The sequence below is a fragment of the Neolamprologus multifasciatus genome, chromosome 11 (assembly GCF_963576455.1).
Source record: "Neolamprologus multifasciatus chromosome 11, fNeoMul1.2, whole genome shotgun sequence".
NCBI lineage: Eukaryota > Metazoa > Chordata > Actinopteri > Cichliformes > Cichlidae > Neolamprologus > Neolamprologus multifasciatus.
The window spans coordinates 35,773,078-35,793,891 of record NC_140449.1 but is presented as its reverse complement, the minus strand read 5'-3'; the positions used below and the strand labels follow the sequence as shown (position 1 = coordinate 35,793,891).

Sequence of the window (20,814 nt, the reverse complement as noted above, 5' to 3'; positions counted from 1 at the left end):
GAGAGAGAGGGGAGTAACACCCGGATGCACCAATCAGGGCCCAGGATGAGCTCACACAGGGGTCCTTACTATGCTCCCTTTGGTGGCCTCCCCGAGCAGACCTCCGAAGGTGATGACGGGCGACATGCAGGCGCAGTACAGGAAGAGGATGGAGGCCAGGCACTGCAGGTTCACGGCGTCTCTGATGTCGCTCCAGTAGAACGGCGCCTTCCGCCGAACGTCATTCACCAAACCGCCAAAAATCCTGTCGGACACACGAGGGATTCCCCGTCACTCCCAACACACACCGAGCCAGGACTCGTTTAACACGTTTCCTGTTTTATTTTGAAAATCTCCTCGCAGTGTTTATTAATATTGCTGAGCTTCACTCACCTCCCCGTCCTCTGCAGCTCTGGTCCCGCGTGATGCTCCGCCTCCTTGCTCATCTCAGAGCTGTGGGCGGAGCCATTGGGGAAGGACGCTATCTTTCTCTTCTCCTGCGGACACAGACGGGGGCGGGGACGTCACTTCTGAGAGATCAGAGCTGGCGTGGCGGGTTTGTTTCGGATCTTTTACCTGAGACGGGACGCTCTTCGGGGGCTCGATGCGGATGCTGGGGTCCCATTCTCCCGGCGGCAGCACGGTGACCTGATCCAGGAACTCGTCGATCCCCGACAGCAGGTCGTTGCGGTCCCTCGCCTTGTACGCCACATCGTGGAAAACCTGCAGCAGAGCCGCCACACGTCAACAACTTTTTGTCTGCGCTTCAAACGACATCACGCCTCCTGAAGCTTTTTCACGAGCACGCCGTCACACTGACGCGTCTGTGTCCGCTTCTACAGACATGAACTCCGTCACTAAGAAGAGCGTCGCTCACCTCGTCTGTCATCAGCGTGGCGATGGAGCGCCCGATCTCGTGGTACTGCGGACCTTTTCCAAACGGACCGAGCAGCAGGAAGAGAAACCTGCAGGGACAGGAAGTCTGTCAGCAGAGGAAACGCACGGAGCGGCGTGCCGAGGGCGGCGCGGTCGCGGCTTACCTGGTGGGCACCGGGACTTCGGTGAGGCCGGTCAGCAGCACGGCGGGGCAGAGCCGGACGAAGGCGATGATGGGCCGCTCCAGGAAGTCCACTTCACCCACCAGGACGTTGGAGGCCTCGGCTCCGTGAGGAATCTTCTTCATGAAGTTCATGTCCACCTGACACACACACACACACACACACACACACTTTGTGTTTGTTTTATTTTGTAGTTCCTCGTTGGTTCACTTCCTGGTCTCTCTGTGATCCTCGCTGCCTGAGCACGGCTGAGAACCACAGCAGCTCATCAGCTGCAGACAGAAAGCATCTGTGATCATCCAGAAGATGAGTGCACAGACTTGACCTTTGACCTCTACGGGAAACATGTGAGGTGAAGCAAAGATGTGGGGAAAAAAAAGTTTCACATCAACGACTGAAACATGAAAAACTGTGAGATGAGACCTGCAGGAGGAGGAGGAGCAGATGGAGGAGGAGGAGGAGCAGATGATGGAGGAGGAGGAGCAGGAGGAGGAGGAGGAGGAGGAAAGGAGAGAAGGAGAGGAGAAGCAGATGGAGGAGCAGGAGGTGCAGATGGAGGAGGAGGAGCAGATGATGGAGGAGGAGGAGGAAAGGAGAGAAGGAGAGGAGAAGCAGATGGAGGAGCAGGAGGTGCAGATGGAGGAGGAGGAGCAGATGATGGAGGAGGAGGAGGAAAGGAGAGAAGGAGAGGAGGAGCAGATGGAGGAGCAGGAGGTGCAGATGGAGGAGGAGGAGCAGATGATGGAGGAGGAGGAGGAAAGGAGAGAAGGAGAGGAGAAGCAGATGGAGGAGGAGGAGCAGATGGAGGAGGAGGAGGAAAGGAGAGAAGGAGAGGAGGAGCAGATGGAGGAGGAGGAGCAGATGGAGGAGGAGGAGGAGCAGATGGAGGAGGAGGAGCAGATGGAGGAGGAGGAGGAGCAGATGATGGAGCAGGAGGGAAGGAGAGGAGGAGCAGATGATGGAGGAGGTGGTGCAGATGGAGGAGTGAACAGATCCATGCGTTTGTCATGAATCTGAGTTTCTGTATAAATAAAGTTCAATTGAATAAACCAATAAAAACATTTCTCCATCCAACACTGAAACAGCTGATGGTCACAGGACGCCACAGACAGCCAATCACAGAGCACCACCACGATGAGTCACAGGACAGGCTACACTGATTGGCCGAGGGCCGGCGACTGACGTGTGACTTACTGCGGGCTTCCTGCTGGCCGCTGGCAGCAAACAAACGCAGTCGCAGTCCTGCTGGGAAACACAACACAGCTTCTGATTGGCTCATTCGGGGACTCGCCGTCACGTGACCGAAAGCTCGGGTTCTGTTTGCACCTGGAGGCAGGTGTGGCTGCACAGCTGGATGCTCACTGGATGGTTTTAAGACCAAAGTCATCGTCCAATAGCGTCACAGACTGAAGCAGGAAGTGGAATTCATCTTTTCTGCTGTGACAGACCAAGTCTCCTGATTTCATCCTGAATGTGAGCAGATACCTGATGACCTGCTGAACCACGGACACAACGAGCTGATACTTGGATCGGATATCAGGCTGATCCCGACTCACGCAGTCTGATCTACTGGATTCAGATCTACTGGATTCAGATCTACTGGATTCAGATCTACTGGATTCAGATCTACGCAGGAACGCAGAATTGATCAAATCTGCACTCGATTTACAATTTTGTCTCCAACAGTTTGTTAAAGCAGAGGAACGGATGTTCTGCTGTGCAGGAACGTCTCGTGTTGCCTTTCAGTGCATCACTGTGCAGCTTTAGCGAGTCGTTCATTTATTCGTTGTGTTCGTTCGCGGCGTGGAGGAAGCAGCTGCAGGTTTCTCCACCCACAGCTCCTCTTTCATGTGTGAAAGTCAAACATAAACCACTGAATCAAAGCGAACTGTCCACGAGGTCACTCAGGATCATCACAGCTTTAATTCTGACTACGACTCGAGGATACAACGTTTTCTGCAGCGTCTTGAGTCAAACGTGAGGGTGGAGGCTCGGTGACAGTCAGTTTAGACTCCGCCCCACTGGCAGGTTACTGTGTGAACCCGACCCCGCCCTGAGCTGCGAGGCCACCCTGTAACCTGGATTTAGTTCTGACGGGTGTCGGAGCTAAAAACGTGTTTTTAACCCTTCAGAAGTTTCATGTGGTCATTTCCTGTGCAGCTCTGTGTACTTAAAGGGCCGGACCTCTGGAGACGCTCACAGTATGAAGGTAAAGATCTCTGATTGGCTCAGACTGAACGTTTCATCCTCGGTGCTTCTGTCAGTTATTAGTTATCTGTCACAGTGTGTCTGACAGGCAGAGCAGCTGATGTGTGAGGCTTCATGCAGCTGGCAGGGGTCAGGGGTCAGAGGTCAAAGTCTGACCTCTCATCATTAAACCGTCTCTCACCTCCCTGAAGCTCCAAACAAGCAGCAGCTGATCTATAAACCACGTGTGAGGCGGAGCCCCGCGTTTACCTTGCTGAAGTCCACCGTGCTGTTCTCCCGGCTGCCGTTGCCGCCGTTGCCGCGACTCTCGCTGTTTTTGTTGTCGTCGAGGTTTCCGGGCGCCGACTGAGGCGACGCCAGCAGACCTGCAGAGCCACAAAGACCACAGAGTCACACGCAACATCTGCAGCAGCTGCCTGCAAACACACAGCCGTGTTACTGACACACGTGACATCACCGCCTCCTGACCCGGCGGAGCGGGCGGCGGCTTAAATATCTCCAACTTTTAAATGCAATTCCTGCTCGCTCACACTGAGCGCGGTGCGGGCAGTGATGCGGTTTCCTCGGTTACGTCACTGTTAGTCGGTGCGCAGCACGCCTGTGGTCACGGAGCGCCGCGCAGCAGAGTCTCGGCTCCACAAACACGATCAGCACAAATCAGCTTTTCACGCTTCAGCACCTGAACAGTGATGAGTCGGTGGTCAGGTGATCGAGCGTCAGCGAGTTTTGATTCTTTTACGGATCATTAATGAACAGGAAGTGCCGAGAGTCACTCGAGCGTCCAGAGTTCACCGAGACGCAGCAGAGAGGAAACAAGCCGACCTGCTGGGATCCACTTTAATAAATCACATCTTTCCACTGCTGTGCTGACGACTGGATCTGATGCCTCTGCCCCTCCAGCCTTTGTTGACTGTCTGTGGGATGTTAAAGCCTGGCTGTGGCTTAATGTTCTCAATAAAACAGAAAAGACCGTTTTTGAGGCGACAGCCCTGTGGGCCGTCCCTCTCACACTGTTAGAAACATTGGAGTATTTTTGGACAGCTCCCTCAAATTAGAGAAGCACGAGTTTCTATCAGCTACACCAAAGTTTCAAAGCAAAGCCCCACGTCCCCCTGAAAGACTTCTCCCTGCTCTCAGCACCTCCCACACTCTCTCCTTCAGCAGTCGCTTCAAAATGCTGCTGCACACCTCTGAACCGGCATTAGAAGGTACGATCACATCACTCCAGTCCCAGCCAGCTTACACCGGCTCCCCGTTAAATACAGGATTGATTTTAAATTCTCTTGCACACTTTGAAATAACGCCTAGATAATAGGGGTGCAACGATACACAAAATTCACGGTTCAGTTCGATACTTTGGTGTCACGGTTTGATATTTTTTCGATACAAAAAAAAATGTTCATGCTTTTTTAATTTGTAATTGATTAAAATTATAAATATATATTTTAACTCAAAAGTACAGTTTTTAAATTTAATGTTGCTGAAACCACAAAATAAAATAAAAAATAAATAAATCTATCTGATTGAGGAATCACTCATCTTTGGAAAAGAGAGTTAATACAGAGAAACGTCTCTTTCCAAAATAAAAGCTCTACTATACGCTTCTTCTGGGCTATATTCTCAGCAGCATATTAAACATATCAGGTCCCCATAAGGAGAATCATGTGCTAACGGCTGTCTAAATGACTCGGGTAAAGTTTGTAGCATGCCTGCTTGTTGTTTTTGTCTGCTTCCACTTGTCTTTGCACTAGGATGATGTTGGAGTAAATGTGCAGTCATATTCGTTGTGTTCCCACTAGTGCTGTCAGCGTTAATCTGAAATGACGTTAACGCCACAACACGGCAAATCTCCGTTAACGAGCTACCGCGGATCGCCCCGTGCGTGGGGCTGGACGGCCAACACTTAACGAGCTAACTGTGCTAACACACTAGTTCCCACCAATGTAATTGAGCATTGCTGGCACATCCGACATACTGTTTTACTTTAGTCCATGACGCGCTTACCTTCAGGGTCATACTTCACATGAAAACCAAAATAGTTCCAAACGCCAGATCTGAATGAGGGTGGGGGAGGTTCAATTTGCCATGTTGCAGCGAGCTTAGCTTCTGTCTCGCTAGCTTGCGCTGCGCGCAGTGAATCTGTGTTCGACTACTCCGCCTAGGCTGCACTGTCGAGCACAGATCCACTGAGCTCTCAACACAGACAGCACCGTCAGAAGGAAAGTTGATAAAATTAATTAAAAATGTTGTATTGTTCATACATATGCGTACCGAACCGAAAGCACTGTATCGAACGGTTCAATATCCATACGAGTATCCTTGCACCCCTACTAGCTACCTAACTGATCTCCTCCACTCGTACAACCCCAGGAGAGCACTAAGATGAACTGATGAACGATGGTCTTTTAAGATGTGCTATAGCAATAAACTTTTATGTGATCGCGCTTCTGACAGCGACACAGACGGAGAACAAAAAGTTTACAATACAAGGAAAAAATGTAGTTTTTGGTGGGTTTTGTTTTTTTGTGTAGTAAGACCACAAAAGTTCAGACGTCCTGATTTCCAGATCTTTAATGTTTCATGAAGGAGAGAAATCAACTCAGATCAGACCCAAGCCGCCTCTCAGAGCGAGGAAACAAACATACAGACTCTGTCACTGCAGCTAACAGCCTGTTAATGGCAGCAGCCGCGGCCTATCAGAGGCCGGTTTGTTAACTCCAGCAGAGGCTAAAGGAGATCGAGGATCCAGAGGACGCTGCCGTTCAACCTTCACCTGTTAAAAACGTTTGTTAACAGAAAAACTTGATGTGAACACATGTAGCTCAGACAGGCGGGTGTTACGACACTGCAGGTCCAACACTCACGCAACTCTGTCTCCAACAGACAGACGTCAGCAAAACAAACCAAAAACATGCAAAATAACTCCGCCCCCAAATAAGCTACCCGTCTGCCAACATTCATCCAATCATCCGCCTCCAGCTTCATCAGCACGTTAGCGTGCATGCTTCAGTGTCAGAGCGTGGAGACGGCATCACGCCGGAGGAAAGCCGTGCCGTATTTGCCTGTTCGGGGAACCACGTCGTCTTCATCTCCCAGGTGGAACACCTCCTCCTCCTCTTCTGGGGGGTGCACCACCACCGTGGGGAGCCCCACGGGAGCAGAGGAGCGGCGTGGAGAGCCACCGGGGACGGGAAGGGCGAGTCCGTGAGGCTGGCTGGGTTCGGAGAGGTGACGGCCGTAACGATACAGAGAGAGGTCGGTCTGCGACGAGGAGGCGGAGCCGGGGAGGAGGTGCCCGAACGGGCCTGGGGTCCTCGCAGAGGGGGGTAGGGTGGAGAGGTCGAAGGAGGCCATGGAGCAACGACGGAGGAGAGAGAGACGAGAGGAGGACAGACCCTCCCCTGAGGAGGAAGAGGAGGAGAAAGATGATGATGATGAAGAACGATGCTGCAGGAAACACCAAGCCAGCGTGCACGGATCAGTGAGTTAGTGACGTCACACCAACATCAGCTTTCTAAAGTAAACCTTCCTCCACCAATCACGAGCTCCGACTCCACACATATATATATACACAGCACCAAATCACAACAGCAGTCAGCTCAGTCCTTAACGAGCCACAGCAGCTTCATGCAGAGCCTCTGTGCCGGTTCTCGACAGCCAGACGACTTCTGGGTTCTTGAAGATGTTTCGCCTCCATCTGAGGGCGTCTCAGGTGTCGCACCTGTACAGGGGTGGTCACTTTGAGGGCGGTAGGACATTTGTGCGTCGCTGCCTCACCCTCCCATCGTGTCAGTTGCATCTTCAAGGACACAGAAGTCGTCCGGCTGCCTCCGGACCCGAGGGACAGTCACTGAACTAGGATGAACCTCTTTCAGCCTGTTTGAGAAGCAAACACTTTACTGCACCACTTTCTGTCTTTTAGTTACAGTCTTTGTTCAGGTGAAGGCACCACCCTCGCTCTAACTACCCGTCTGCAGTGAACACAAATTACTGAATGTTTACTCCATCACAGGCAGGAAGAGCTGCTGTAACTGGGCATCACCCACTCAGCCCACTGTGGTGGAGAGCAGAGGTCCTGCTGGTGCAGAGAGCAGTCGCCTGAGCCGGGAACTGAGCCGGGAGCGCCGCGTTGGAGGCGACGACCTCGTGAAGTACAGCTGTAATCAAAGTCTGACCCTGAGCTCTGCTCTGTGACGTCTTCAGCTTTATAAACTGTAGGAAAGCGTCAATCTGAAGAAAAGCTCCTGAGCGAACGAGCGCGAGCAAACGGTAAAAGCTGCAGCTGATGGTCACGTAGAAGCAGGTCACACGCACGCCAGACGGCTCAGCGCCTGCAGACGGCGTTCAGCCCGAGCAGCATTAAAACATTCCTCTCTCACAAACAGGATCCAGGAGTGCGGATATTAAAACGCCGACTCCGCTCATGCTGTTAGCTGGTTATTAGCTCAGCGAGTCGGCGGGTCCAGCCAGGTCAGGGAGTCCCGGCCAATAATAAACAGGCTGAGGTCACAGGAGGTCACAGCAGCTCAGGGACGGGCGGGGGAGAAACCAACCAAACCGGAGCCATAAAACTCATCACAATCACTCAAAAACCACGGCAACGGGACCGTGCAGCAATATGAGACCCGTCGTCTTGTCACCCCTTTACCTCGACCAATCAGGATGGACAGACTCTACATTCTGCCCGACAACAGAAACAAAGAACTATGAACTCTTAGGAAAGAAAACAGTGCATTGCTTAGTAAAGAAATCGTAAACCTGCCGCCACGCCACGCTAACTAAACCCTGCAGAGGCCGAGCAGTGCCAGAGGTCAGGAGGGGTCAACCTGAACTGGCCTCCTGCAGCTCGTCTCCTGACCTGCAGACGCGAGGATGACAAGAGCGCTGCCGTCTCACCGTTGCGTTCCAGTAAATTTGGCTCCGAGTATTTCTTGCCTATGTCGGCAAAGGATCGGACCAGCGGGATGCGGTTGCTCAGCTTCTTCTCATTCTGATGGTGGTGGCGCCTCAGCATGGCCTCCCTCACCTTCTCCTGCGCGCCATCCTCCAGCTGACCGGACGCCAGCATGCTGTCAATCACCATGTCTGTGAGGAAGGAGGACAAGAGGTCAGCTGACGGACACAAACACACTGCAGGTTTATGTTCTGAGGAGGAAGTGAAAGGCGTGACGCAGCCTTTCACTTCCTCTTCTCTCTGAAACAAGACGTCAGAACTCGCCCTAAATACCAACTCTAGAGATTGGCTGATGCCTGGAAGCCTGCTGAGGGGCAGCTCAGCTCAGCTTTCATCGTGGCGTTCTTCTTCTCCAGCAGCTGATTCAAACTAGATTCAAAGCTCAAATGTGGTTTTAGCACGCCTCGACCTCTAGATTTAAAGACGAAGGTCGTTTTTGGAGCAGCGTATCGAGTGATGGGACGAGTTCCCGATGGCGCTCTGACCTGCGATCTCCTCGATGGAGCTGGCTCTCATGTCGAGCAGCACGGTGCCGTTCAGGATGCAGGAGCGCAGCTCGAACAGGCTGTGCAGCGACAGCGTCGCCACGTAGGGTTTGCTCCAGCGCTCGCCGCCGTCCTCAACGTCCTCCTCAAACTTCAGCCACCTGAACGAACACACACACAGCCGAGTGTTGACATGTGAAGAACGCCAGGCGTTCGTGCTAATGCTATAATGCTAACTAATGTGGGCTGATCCACTCTGCTCTGCTGAGTAAACACGTTAATCTGCAGGTTTCCAAACCACACGACGTGGCCCGCCTTCATCGGTTTCCTCTCAAATCCAGCGAGGCTCGTCTTCCTCACGGCGCTCTGCAGAGTCGGGATTAGAGAGGAAACCTCGTTAACCTGAACAAACAAGGCCTCGCCCGTGCACAGCAGGAGGATTACTCCTCACAGCTCTGCAGCGTTGTTGGAAAACGCCGCAGATTAACGTCTGAACGCAGAGCAGAGAAAGCGAAAGCGCGCCCTGCCTGGCCGTCTCCTTCCACTCCTGCATGTCTCCGTCTTTGAAGGCGAGCTCGTCCAGCTCGGTGAACAGGTCGTGGGGGATGTGCTCCTCGTCGTCGTCCTCGGTGCCGAGGATGAACTGGACCCTCTGAGACGGCGTGTCTGCGGGGACACAAACGCTTCAGCACGCCGCCGTCGTACAGCTGGCCCGTGTTTGTTTATCCTCGTTCAAACCTGACCGTATGACGGCGACTCTCGCCCGTCCTCCCGATCCGAGCGCTCTCTTCGCTTCCTGTGATGTCGATGTCCGCGGTGACGGTGTCTTCTCCGGCTCTGGCGGCCCAGCGGAACGTGCACGCCAACGTACACCGCCCTGTGACCTGACGGAGGAAAGCAGAGGGGTCACATGAGTTTGTTCTACACCTCCAGTGATGACAGAACGCTGGAAACAAACACGTGAAGGCGCTGCGAACACGGGAGGCGTGCTGCACGCTCCGTTACCTCAGTAACGTTCATCATTCTCAGGCTGTGTGTCGACCTCTCACTCAGTTGTTTGTTTAAAACAGGACTGTAATAAACTAGTAATAACATGGAAACAACCTACAGCGTCTAACAAGACGTGAACTGAAGCTGCGTTTGAGTTAAAGATGCTTTTTGTAATTATGGTGACGTCACTTTTCATGTTTTCGGCCTTTCAGAGGTTTCCGGGAAGCTCGGGACTCAAACTGCACTGTCTCTGTCTCTCTTCCACAGCATGTCTTTATCCTGTCTTCCTTCTCTCTCACCAACCAATCACAGCAGATGGCCCCGCCCCTCCCTGAGCCTGGTTCTGCTGGAGGTTTCTTCCTGTTAAAAGGGAGTTTTTCCTTCCCACTGTCGCCAAAGTGCTTGCTCATAGGGGGTCATATGATTGTTGGGTTTTTCTCTGTATCTATGAAGCGCCTTGAGGCGACTTTTGTTGTGATTTGGCGCTATATAAATAAAACTGAATTGAATTGAATTGTTGGAAATCGTTTGATTTGATGCCGTTTTTGGCAAATTGTGCACAAAAATAATATTTTTTGTTTTTTCCTGCAGTTTATAAAAATTGTTGCATCTCAAAAATGAAACTAAGAAGAAACTCAAAATCCATTTCCTGTTTGAAACCATTTCATGCAACTTTTTGCATTTACAGTTTTGAGGGATTCACGTCTGAAATATCTGTAACTAGAAATATGTGTAAAAAAACAAGGTTTCTGTAGTTAATTGCACCATTTTGCAGTTCACGTAGCTTCTGTGGACTTCATGCACACATGTGATTGAACTCTGGGATATAACGGTTGCACTGACGGCACTACGGCAGGTACAAACATACAGAGAAAACATCCTGACAATGACAGGAGCTGCACCACACGGGGCTTCGTGCGTGCTTTAGTTCCTCTTTCTGAACACGCCACCTCACGATAAGAGCTGAGGTCACGTGAGTCAGCCACTCCATGTTTGGTGTGTACACGTCACGATATTTCATTTCCACTTTCTCTGCAGAAATGACGTCGACACTGTACAAAAGGGTTAGATTTGTGTATGGGATTTCCTATGCCCCCTGAATGCACCATCGGTGTGCATGTCCGCAAATTTAGATCAGAGACAAACGGCAGCCGAACAACGGACAGTGTGTGCGTTCATAAGACTGTAAGTTAATGTTTACTTCATTCAGTTATGTTGGTGTTCAGCCATGAGTGTATTTGATGACTTACCAGCAGTTTCTGCTTCTGTTGAAGTGACGTTATGTACAAGTAGCAGTTCGCTAGCATAACAGATTTGTTCGCTAATTAGCTTCTAGCAGAGAGATTCGTTGTTATCGTGTTGTTGATTCTGTGCTCTGTGTAACAGATGATAACCCAATGTAAAGTTGCCTTCAGTGCATAGTTGTATGCGGTGTGTTAATGCATAATGTCTGACTTTAAGTTTATGTAACCAGTCTGAAGTATAATGTCAGCTTATTTAGTTATATACTGTACTTGAGTACACCTCAGTTGTATCTATATGTTTATTATGTAATTTGATTTGTATCATTATGCTTTGTCTACAGAAACCACACACACACACACACACACACACACACTCACGCCCAGCTGCGGGCACATTCTCAATTGGAAATACAAAGAATGACAACTTTATTCCTGGACTCTGCCTGTTTGTTCCTCTCACATCTGAACATTTACAAGTGTTCTGACCCGACACTCTGAAGTGATTGCTGCCAGCTCAGATTTCTTTACCCCTTCTCAACAGACACACTGGAGACTGTTTTTGTGTGTGTGTGTGTAATGCGGGCTGAGTCATTTTGTTACTGTGTGTTTGACTGTAAACACACAGAGGCGTCTTTGTGTGTGTGGTGTATAAACTCACTCTCCAGTTCCTCCTTCTCAAAGTTGGTGTACAGGGTGGAGCTGGTTTTGCCCTGGTCCAGCACGGCCTCCTCATCGTTGCCCTGCAGAACACACACAGACCCACAGGTGACCTGAGAGTGGGTTTAAACGACTGTTTATCAAACTCTGTAAACACGGTCGCATCTGCCTCAAAACAACGGCGAGGCTTCGGAGACAGACCCGTGAGTGACGCGAGGACGGCTGCTGAGGTCACGGCGTGTTAGTTAGCACCGGGAGGGCGGCAGAGTCATCACAGTCACAGCGTCTGCGGCTTTAAACGCCGACCCGCCAGCACGCTGGAGCCTCGGCCGCAGATTACACCTCGCCACTCAAATCAATCACCAAACAATGTCACAGTGAAAGGGCAGGAAGTTACTGTCAGCCAAGGAGTCTGGCTCCGCCCACAGCTGATGGGAATGCGTGACTAACTGTACAACAGGAAGTGGAGCAACAGCTGGACATCAGTAGGGTGAGATGGAGACAAACACAAAACAAAAAAAACAGAAAGAAGAGGACGCTAAACTGAGCGTGCTCCACTGACCATAATGATTTATGTCGACCGCCCCGAGAGAGAGAGACACACAAGTTTGATGTTGGTGTGTCAAACAGGAAGTGCAGCTCCACACTGGCTGCTTTTTAACAGCCAGCTGTCTGTTTGCAGAGCAGCACATCACCCACACACACTCCTCGTGCCTATGGTACGACAACTTTTCTCCGTGCCCCTGGTACACTGCGCAGAAACACCTTGCCCCACACACACACACACACACACACACACACACACACACACACACACACACACACACACACACACACATATAAAAGCAGCAGCTGATTCCAGTCAAACAGCTGCTGTTTTCGACCTCTTTGGAAAACGTTCCCGTTCAGCAGCATCGCTCCATCTGCACGTCGGAGCTGCTGACACTCGTCCCGAGCTGATCTCAGGTCTGCGAGCTCTCCGCTGAGCCGTCTGTGTGAGGTCGGGCTGATTTTGGCCTCCCAACAATCATTTCTGCTGCAAAGCTTAAACTCACGCTTCAGTTCAGCTCGTTCATCCCAATAACGATGAAGAATCTCTGAAGCGAGCACGTGCTCACAGAGCGAGCAGGTGACCTTCCCCACAGCTCACGACCCGGCAGAGCCCTCACCACGGCGGGTCGATACACGCCCGCATCACTGTGGATGTGGCAATCTGTTACATCACTCATCGACACCCCGAGACACCCGACCTTCCTCTGTTTAATGAACCGACCCAGAGTGAGTCAGTGATTAATCGTCACTAGCGAACGATCACACAGGTTGACGGTTAGCCCCGCCCCTCCTCATCACATCTGAGAACAGCTGCGTCTGTAGTTTCACAGACAGGTCTGGGCACGCTGCAGACAGAATAAAGTTGAAGATCGTTTGTCTCTTAACATTTTTAATAACTGCGCATGTGCCTGCATTTGTGTGCGCGTGGAGACACAGCCGAGTCATTTAAAAACAAAACAAAGGAAGAGGAAGAAGAGGAAGCTGAAGGAGCTGGTGAGAGGACAGAGACCCGAGAGGACCTGAGACAGGACGAGCCAGCAGGTGCGAGGTAGCGAGTCAGCTGACCTCTGCCCATTTACGTCAGCTACAGTCTCTCATGTGTTTGCTCTGATGGGTGGATGCTAACGTCCTGCCTCTCACTAACCTGCTGTCACTGTGAGGCCGGTGAGTGACAACAAAGATGGCCGCTCTCCAACCGTTTATTGTTTAAACTCGGAGCGACGCTACGACGGAGGGAGGAGGAGCCGCTGACGAGGTTTTATTTATACAGCACAAAATCACAGCAACAGTCGCCTCAAGGTACTTTACACTGTAAAGACCCAACAATACGACAGAGGAAACCCCAACAATCAGAGGCCCTCCTGTAAACAAGCACTGGAGACAGTGGGAAGGAAAAACTCCCGTTTAACAGGAAGCCGGCAGAAGCAGGCTGTGGGAGGGGCGGCTTTGGGCTGAGAAACAGAGGACGAGTTACTGATAACAGGAAGACCAACGTCGTCGCAGGTGTGACATCTCATGTCAGGACCAGTGTTACTATGGTTACTGCTCAAGGGTTAGCTCTTTAGTTACATTGTTACTTTAAATTTCCTGGGAAAGCAACAATTTGGTTACTTTAGTGGTTACGTCGGAGCTCTGCTGTCAGTGGATACGACGCGGCAGCGCGGTCGGGGACGCGGCAGTGCGGCCGTAAAACATTCAGCCATAAAAATGATCAGCAGGCTTTCTTAGATGTCACGCTGATACGTCTACATCACAGGGATGAACTTAGACATCAGTAAAATGTTTGTGTTTATTTATAGTAAGAGCTGGACGCCCCGCAGGAACAGATCTGAGGCGCTGACAGACCCAAACATGCGAGGAGGAGGAGCCTCCCAAGCCTGATGTGGTGAAAGCGTACACGCCTGCAGCTCTCGGTCCAAATAAGCTGCAAGTGCCTGAGAGCAGAGCGACAGATCCATCCGGTTCAGCAGGGTTAAAGATAGATCGCACACACACACACGGCTCAGGGGTTCCTGTTTCCTGTCATTACGCTGTTAGCGCACGCTGCCAATGCCACGTCGGCCCACAGGAAGCGCACACACGTGGACTCTTCTTCTCTTTCACAACTTTGAGAAGCTACAAAACTTTCAGCTTCTGGGAAGTGAACCGAGCGCAACTCTGCAGGGGGGGGGGGGTGTGTGTCAGGTGTGTTCATTTACAGGCTCGGCTGCAAAGTTGACCTCAGCTGACACATATACACTCGCCGGCCACATTATTAGTTACACTATACTCATGCTGGAAACGCTCCTCAGAGACTTTGGTCCACGTCGATATGACATCATCGCACAGCTGTTGCAACATCCGTGATGCGAAAGTCGCTCAGCTGGCCTGAGACCTGTGGGTGTGGACGTCCAGTTTGAGATGATCAGAGTTATATGAAGTTGTGTGTCATCCTGCTGGAAGCAGCCAATCCACGACCCAGCACGCCACCGGCCTGCACCACTGATGCTGTGGTTGTATAAGAGCCGCTTCAGTTACCATGGTGATGTACAACATCCGAACATCACAGCACAAAGATTCAGACCAGGAGAACTTCACGTCACCTTCATCACTTTGAACTTCAGCAGGTCGGCTTGTGCTGCCTTGTGATTGGCCGATTAGAAATTTGTGTTAAAGAACAGTTTAACCGATGTACCTAATAAACTGTCCTGTGTGTAAAAGTGACTTTCTACTAATTTACACTAAACTTAAAGGAAGAGACGAGGCTCCTCTGCAGAGAGCTCGCCGAGCACACACACAGCCGGCGCTTCCAGCTGCAGCGTCCACACAAACTAAACTCGATGGTCCGCCCTCGGTGGAAATCAGCGCTGCAGAGACCTGGAGGAGGAGACGTCCAGGTCTGACCTTCTGACCTCAGAGATGAACTCTGGATCCTGGACAACGGAGCGGAAACACAAACTTTCACTTCAAGGCTTCTAAAAATATAAATCGTCCCCGAAGGATCGAGAACATCGCTCACGTTTCAAGATCGGCTTTCAGCTTCAGAGAGCGAGGCGGTACGAAACATCCAGCGCGTCATTCCCCACGAGCGTGACCTCTTACCTTCTGTGTGGGGCTTCACGTGCACAGCAGCCACGAGGGGTCAGAGTTACGAACCAACATGTGGTAACCTCAGCTGGTCATTGCAGTCTGACTGCACGTGTGCGCCCGGTACTTCACAGATGTGTGCGCCTCACACAAAGACGGGGAAACATGAGAGCCGGCGCTTACGCAGCATTTCTACTGTTCTGTACATCAGCTACACGGCGAGAGACGCCCACGTCACCAGACGAGGGCGAGATCAGGAGAGATCTGCTTCCTGTCCACCGACGGCTCGAGCTGAAGGTGAGCCGGTACCTGTGAGCGGATATCGTGCAAAACAGATGTGGCCAGATGTTGCAACGCAGCAGACACCCGCCTCTCGAGGTGCACCTGTGGCTGCGTTTAGATGCAGAGGAGTCCGCCGGTCGCCGATGCAGCGGGCGGCGGACTCTAAACATCAGAGCTGAGTCTGGGCTACGATCGACTCTGCGTGTGTGCAGAGGCAGGATGTTGCTGTTGCACACATGCTTTCAGCTCTTTTCCTGTTAAACTCACTTCCTTCAACGCTGCGTGACCAACAGACACATGGAAACCACTAAAGCTCGTCACCTTTGCTCAGTCACAACCACGAACAGCCGACCAAAGGAGAAGCTGCCCGACTATCAGCGTCAGAAACTCACTTTTCAGTCTGATAACGTGAAACACAAACTGCTTCTATAAGCAAATACATACCAGAGACATGGCCCGGGCCACCCTCTGACTGGCAATGTCCCCCCAGAAGTCTCCCATAGCTGCTCAGTCCAAAAACACAGAGACTCCTCAGGGTCAAAGAAATCCTGCCACACGAGAGAAAAACTGTGGAAGTGTCCCACAGAGCTGTGAAAATCAAATCCAGCAGGTCTGCAGCTCGAACACAGCGAGTGTCCCCGGGACAGTAAGTGAATCCAGAGCCTCGGATACGATTCAAGTATTTATAGCAGAGCGTGTTGCTTCACTGAGCGAGCAGCCAGCCTGCAAGTCTGCAAACACAGCAAGAAAAAAAAAACACTGAAAAAAAGGAGGCGGGGCATCTGCTGACAGAGGCGTCATCCACATTTCTGAGCAGGAAAAAAAGGCAAACAGAACAAGAGCAAACTGAAACCGGCCTCAGCTGCCCCCGTTTTCCACCCCGACACGTCCGTACCTGCAGTGTTTACCTTCCAGGTCAGAGGTCACACACACGAGACTCCTTTATAGTCACAGATGTTCAAATCAACATGAAATGAACCAAAACAGACGATCACTCCTCTAATGATTCACTTTTACTTCCTGCTGTACGGTTACTGACGCCTGTAATTACGTTTTACTTCTTTAATGTTGCCACTTCCATATTTTATTTCCTTATTATTTGCTTATTGTCTAGCACATTTATTTCCTTATGTATTTATGATTTGTTTATTTAATGAATTTACAGGACAAGTCGTTATGTTACAAACTTATAGTTGAAACGACCGCCTGCTGTGAAGCTGCACAAATAACACAAACATATTCAATTCAATACATTATTACTGAAAAGATAAAAACATACACATTTATTCTATTATATATAGAGGTGCAAGTTGAAACTAGTTATTGTTAGTTTAGGCAGACTGTCAGCTGCTGCCCGTCACGATGCAAACTTTAAGCCCTGATGAGATTTAAACAGGCGAGTTATAAAATACAGGGACGAGCTGGGAATCCTCCACAGCATTCCGGCCTTTCCGGTGTGGCGGATAAATACAACAAAATAAAACGAGACAAACACTGTGGGATTTTCTAAATATAATAATAAACGCAAATTTACTGTGTGATTGTGTAACTTTATTAGCAGCGTCCTCCTGAAATGTGTCAACAACAGAGAGTAACATCCTCCGCTCTCAGGTCGCTATGGTAACGCATAAATATTTCTTTCAAAATAAGACGCACAACTACAGAACGGGAAAGACTAGGGGTGGGGAAAAATGGATACTGTGTAGCATGGTGATATTTTGTTTGCTAATAATGTATGGATACAGGGACAGCAGAAATCGATACTTTGTTACAAAAAGGTTTTTGTGCTCTGACTTCAGAGCATGTTGATCCTTTTTCTGAGCAAGAATCCTGACATTCCTTCACTGTCCAAATGTGTTTAATAAACATGACAGTTTACTTATTTTAATTTAAGACATGTTTTATTTTAATTCAGTTTAAAACTTTTTTATTTAATGTAAAATTATATTTTGTTTTAATTTACTTTCAAATTCTTCAGTTGCTGAAGGGGCTGCATAGTTTTCATAAACTGCATAGTTCAGAATAGCTATAATTGTACCAGATGGTTGATTCAGTTAAGTTGGACTAGACTGTAATACAAACCGTTCAGTTTGTCAACAATCAAACTGAAATGAGAGAAAGACTGAGTGTGAGACTTTGATATTAGAGAAAATGATGATTGATAAAGTTTACCTTTATGTACAGAATCTAGAATAAGTATTGTGATAATATCGTATCGTGGGATGTATGGTGATTCCCACCTCTAGGAGAGACCCAGGGAGACCGAGCTCACGATTAAAACGCTGAAAACCATAAAATTTCACGACCGAGTCTCAACTCTCGCGGCCCGGTCCATGAGCCGGGGGTCGGGGACCGCTGATCCACAGAGACCCAACAGTATCAGGCTGTACACATGTTTAACGTGGGGACTGAGCCTGCTGGAGCCCCTGCTGGATGCTGGGGGAACTGCAGGGTGTGGTGCTTCTGATTTACTGTCTCAGCCTAATGCTCAGAGTCTCGTTCGGTCCAGCATTTCTCCCTCTGTCGTCCCAGTTTTTTGCTCCACCAGTCCACTGTCTGTGTGAGGAAGCTTTTCAAATGAGTTTCTCTCAAACTAGAAGCAGCTGCCTGTAGGGCAGAGACGACACGCATGGGAGGAAACCCTCTGTGGCGAGACGAGCCGTGGGGTCAGCTGACGATCCTTTACTGACCTTAAAATACGAGTGTGAGCTGCTGAGAGGAGCGCGGCAGCAGGGAAGCTGGTCACTGTGTTTAAGGCCGGAAAGTGAGGAAGTCAGGAAAGTCTGTTGGTGCAGTTTCTGTTTCACACGTCGAGTTTCTCTGGTCACGTGACCGAGTCGGCCACTTGTGGTTGTCAGAGGCCAGATGAGTGCATGCGTGCGATAAAACAGTGGAGGAAATGTAAAAGCTCCTTCGTCGTGTGTTGATGTGCTCGTGCAGCAGCTTGTTCTCGGTCCTCATTAGAATTCCTGAGCTGTGGAAAAGAACTGGCGTGGCCTCAGAGGCACGTACGCAGTATCGCTGCAGTAAACCAGTTATTGTTTTCAGATGCAAAACTCCGGGCTGAATGCCGTCCATGCCGAGAAACACGAGACGGCTTCATTTATTCTTTCCAGCGCTGCCGATTCTCCCTGCGAGCAAATCGAATTTACCCACCCCGACTCTCCCACAGGGACTCCCAGGTCAGGAGAATCGGCTTCCTGCATCACCGAGATTAAAAAGCAACCGTAGAGCGAGGTCAAAGGTCGGAAGACAACAGGAGGAACGGCAAACGGTCCCATGGGACTCGGATTACTTAAGGAGAGACGAGCTGCGCTGGCACGAAGGAGCAGAGCAGGTCAGGTGGTTCAGATCTGCCCTTCAGGCCCGCAGCAGCGGCGCTGAGCAGCATGTGGAAACACACATACATGTGCGTGCTACAAACACACACATGAAGAACAGTGGCAGATATTTGTCCTTTCAAACCGGGACCAGGACTTTTTTGGGGTCTTAAACTGGGACTTCCTGCAGTTCCTCTGACGTCCACCTGGGGCGCCGTCACAAAGAGCAGGTTTTATTTAAACAGGCACATTTTATTATGTCTTATTGTATCTTTATATTGGACATAATGACATTTAATGTTCTTGTATCAGTTTTGGTTTCTACAGCTGATAACGGCCAGCCGCCACTTCCTGGCTGCTAAGAACCGTCATTAACCAAGAAGCTGATGAAAAATAATAAAAGTATGAAAATGTTTTTTTATGTATGAAAACATTTAAGTTTGAACCTGAAGCTCCACAACCTGCTGCAGGCTTCAGTTATGATTTCAGCAAAGAGAGAAAGAAAGAGGAAGTGCAGCAGGGAGGAAGAGTATTTTTGGAAATCTTTGCAATGAAAATATAATCACACACACACACACACACACACACACACACACACACTCACTCCCCTGAGACCACAGAGATGTCTGTGCTGATGCTGCCATATTAGGAGAACCAGCAGGGAGGAAAAACATCTGGACTGCAGCAGCATTTACTAAACACATCAGCAACTGTGGGAAAATTCACACACACACACACACACACACACACACACACACACACCTCGTGCCTATGGTACAACAGCTTCTGATTGGCTAATTTCACAGCTAGTGAGTCTATTATTGACCGTGGCCTGGGCTCACCCAGTGTGTGTGTGTGTGTGTGTGTGTGTGTGGCTGCCAAAGGAAGCTGATTTAGACAGAAAGTACTCTGAAAGGTTAGTTCTCCATTCAGATCAAAATACTTGAGAGGGCCAATCAGAAAGCAGCAGCATGACATCACTCACATTAGGAAGCCCAGAGTTTAGCGTTTGTCTGTGAAGGTTCTCAGTCATCCAGGTCATCGTAGTCTAAGGAGCTTGCAAAGAAAAGCGTCTGGACTTCTTTAAGTTACTTGAAGACGTTTCACCTTCATCCAAGAAGCTTCTTCAGTTCTAAGGTCAAATGGTGGAGAGTCCCAGATTTAAACCTAGTGGGAGTTTCCCCCCACAGAGGGACAAAAGGACCCCTGATGATCCTCTAATCACATGAGCCAAGGTGTGAAACTGGGTGTGGGTCACAATCAGCCAGAGTTTCAGGTGAGCTCATTGTGAAACCTGGCCCCACCCTATCATGTGATGTCCTGAGGTCAGAGTTTAGCATTATTGCCAGAAGTGCCATATTTGGAAACAGAGGGGGGAGGGGCAAGCTATCGGCTAATGCTAATTAGCTTGGTTAGCATCCACAGACAAGATAACGGCCGATTAGAGCTCAGTAAAAAAAAAAGAAAGTAGAATTTCACCAGAACTGAAGCGTGTTAGCGCAGCAACCTCACAGCAGCCATTTCATTGGTCACATTAGGTCAATAAAGGCTCCAACAGCACAAACCTGGTCCACAGGTGCAGCCCAAAGTTAGCTGAAGTGAAGCCAAGCAGCCAGCTAGCAGCTACAGCCACCTGTGTCAGCATCCACCTGTCAGTCAAAAAGGCCACGCCCCTAACATTACAAGCTACAAGCCTTAATACAATGAGTATTCGACCTTGTTTTTAACGAGGGGGGCTCTAAGAGGGTAAAACTGATGCTGGCGTTCCTCACGCCGAGCCTGCAACTGATCAAACGTCCTCAGTGAAGAGCTCGCACAGATTTGTGAAGGTTAAAATGATGGTTTGAACCTCGTTGTTTGGTGCAACAGCAGGATTCAGTTACCAGGATGCAGAGACGACCCTGAATAAAAGGCTTTGTCCCCCAGCACACCGATCAAATACTTCCCTGCTGGCCAGAGCAGGGCGATATGACTAAAAACATTTATCACCATATACATTTAAAAATTTGCAATAACGAT

At 49.9% G+C, this 20,814-nt stretch overlaps 1 protein-coding gene and 1 long non-coding RNA gene across 6 annotated transcripts in view; both read right to left on the bottom strand.

Annotated features, from left to right (window-relative positions):
- Window positions 1-20,814, bottom strand: part of LOC146509209 (sodium bicarbonate cotransporter 3-like) — a 32,074-nt gene that overhangs the window by 6,884 nt on the left and 4,376 nt on the right. Inside the window, exons 1-13 of one of the 5 annotated variants that reach the window (XM_085177577.1) lie at window positions 15,920-16,715; window positions 11,577-11,658; window positions 9,428-9,568; window positions 9,212-9,350; window positions 8,685-8,845; window positions 8,142-8,330; window positions 3,495-3,610; window positions 2,232-2,279; window positions 1,020-1,177; window positions 857-944; window positions 556-702; window positions 373-476; window positions 70-244 (exon numbers count right to left, since the gene is read on the bottom strand). In XM_085177577.1, the coding sequence (XP_085033703.1) occupies window positions 70-244; window positions 373-476; window positions 556-702; window positions 857-944; window positions 1,020-1,177; window positions 2,232-2,279; window positions 3,495-3,610; window positions 8,142-8,330; window positions 8,685-8,845; window positions 9,212-9,350; window positions 9,428-9,568; window positions 11,577-11,658; window positions 15,920-15,976 (1,605 nt within the window). In that variant the 5' untranslated portion in view covers window positions 15,977-16,715. Of the gene's footprint in view, window positions 1-69; window positions 245-372; window positions 477-555; window positions 703-856; window positions 945-1,019; window positions 1,178-2,231; window positions 2,280-3,494; window positions 3,611-8,141; window positions 8,331-8,684; window positions 8,846-9,211; window positions 9,351-9,427; window positions 9,569-11,576; window positions 11,659-15,919; window positions 16,716-20,814 lie in introns of those variants that run through there. The other 4 variants (XM_085177578.1, XM_085177579.1, XM_085177580.1 and 1 more) reach the window with 4 other exon arrangements.
- On the bottom strand, window positions 9,713-11,570 carry LOC146509210 (uncharacterized). The gene is made up of 2 exons (XR_014876878.1): window positions 11,466-11,570; window positions 9,713-10,726 (listed from the first exon to the last, which is right to left on the bottom strand). It is a non-coding gene; the product is annotated as an uncharacterized LOC146509210 (long non-coding RNA).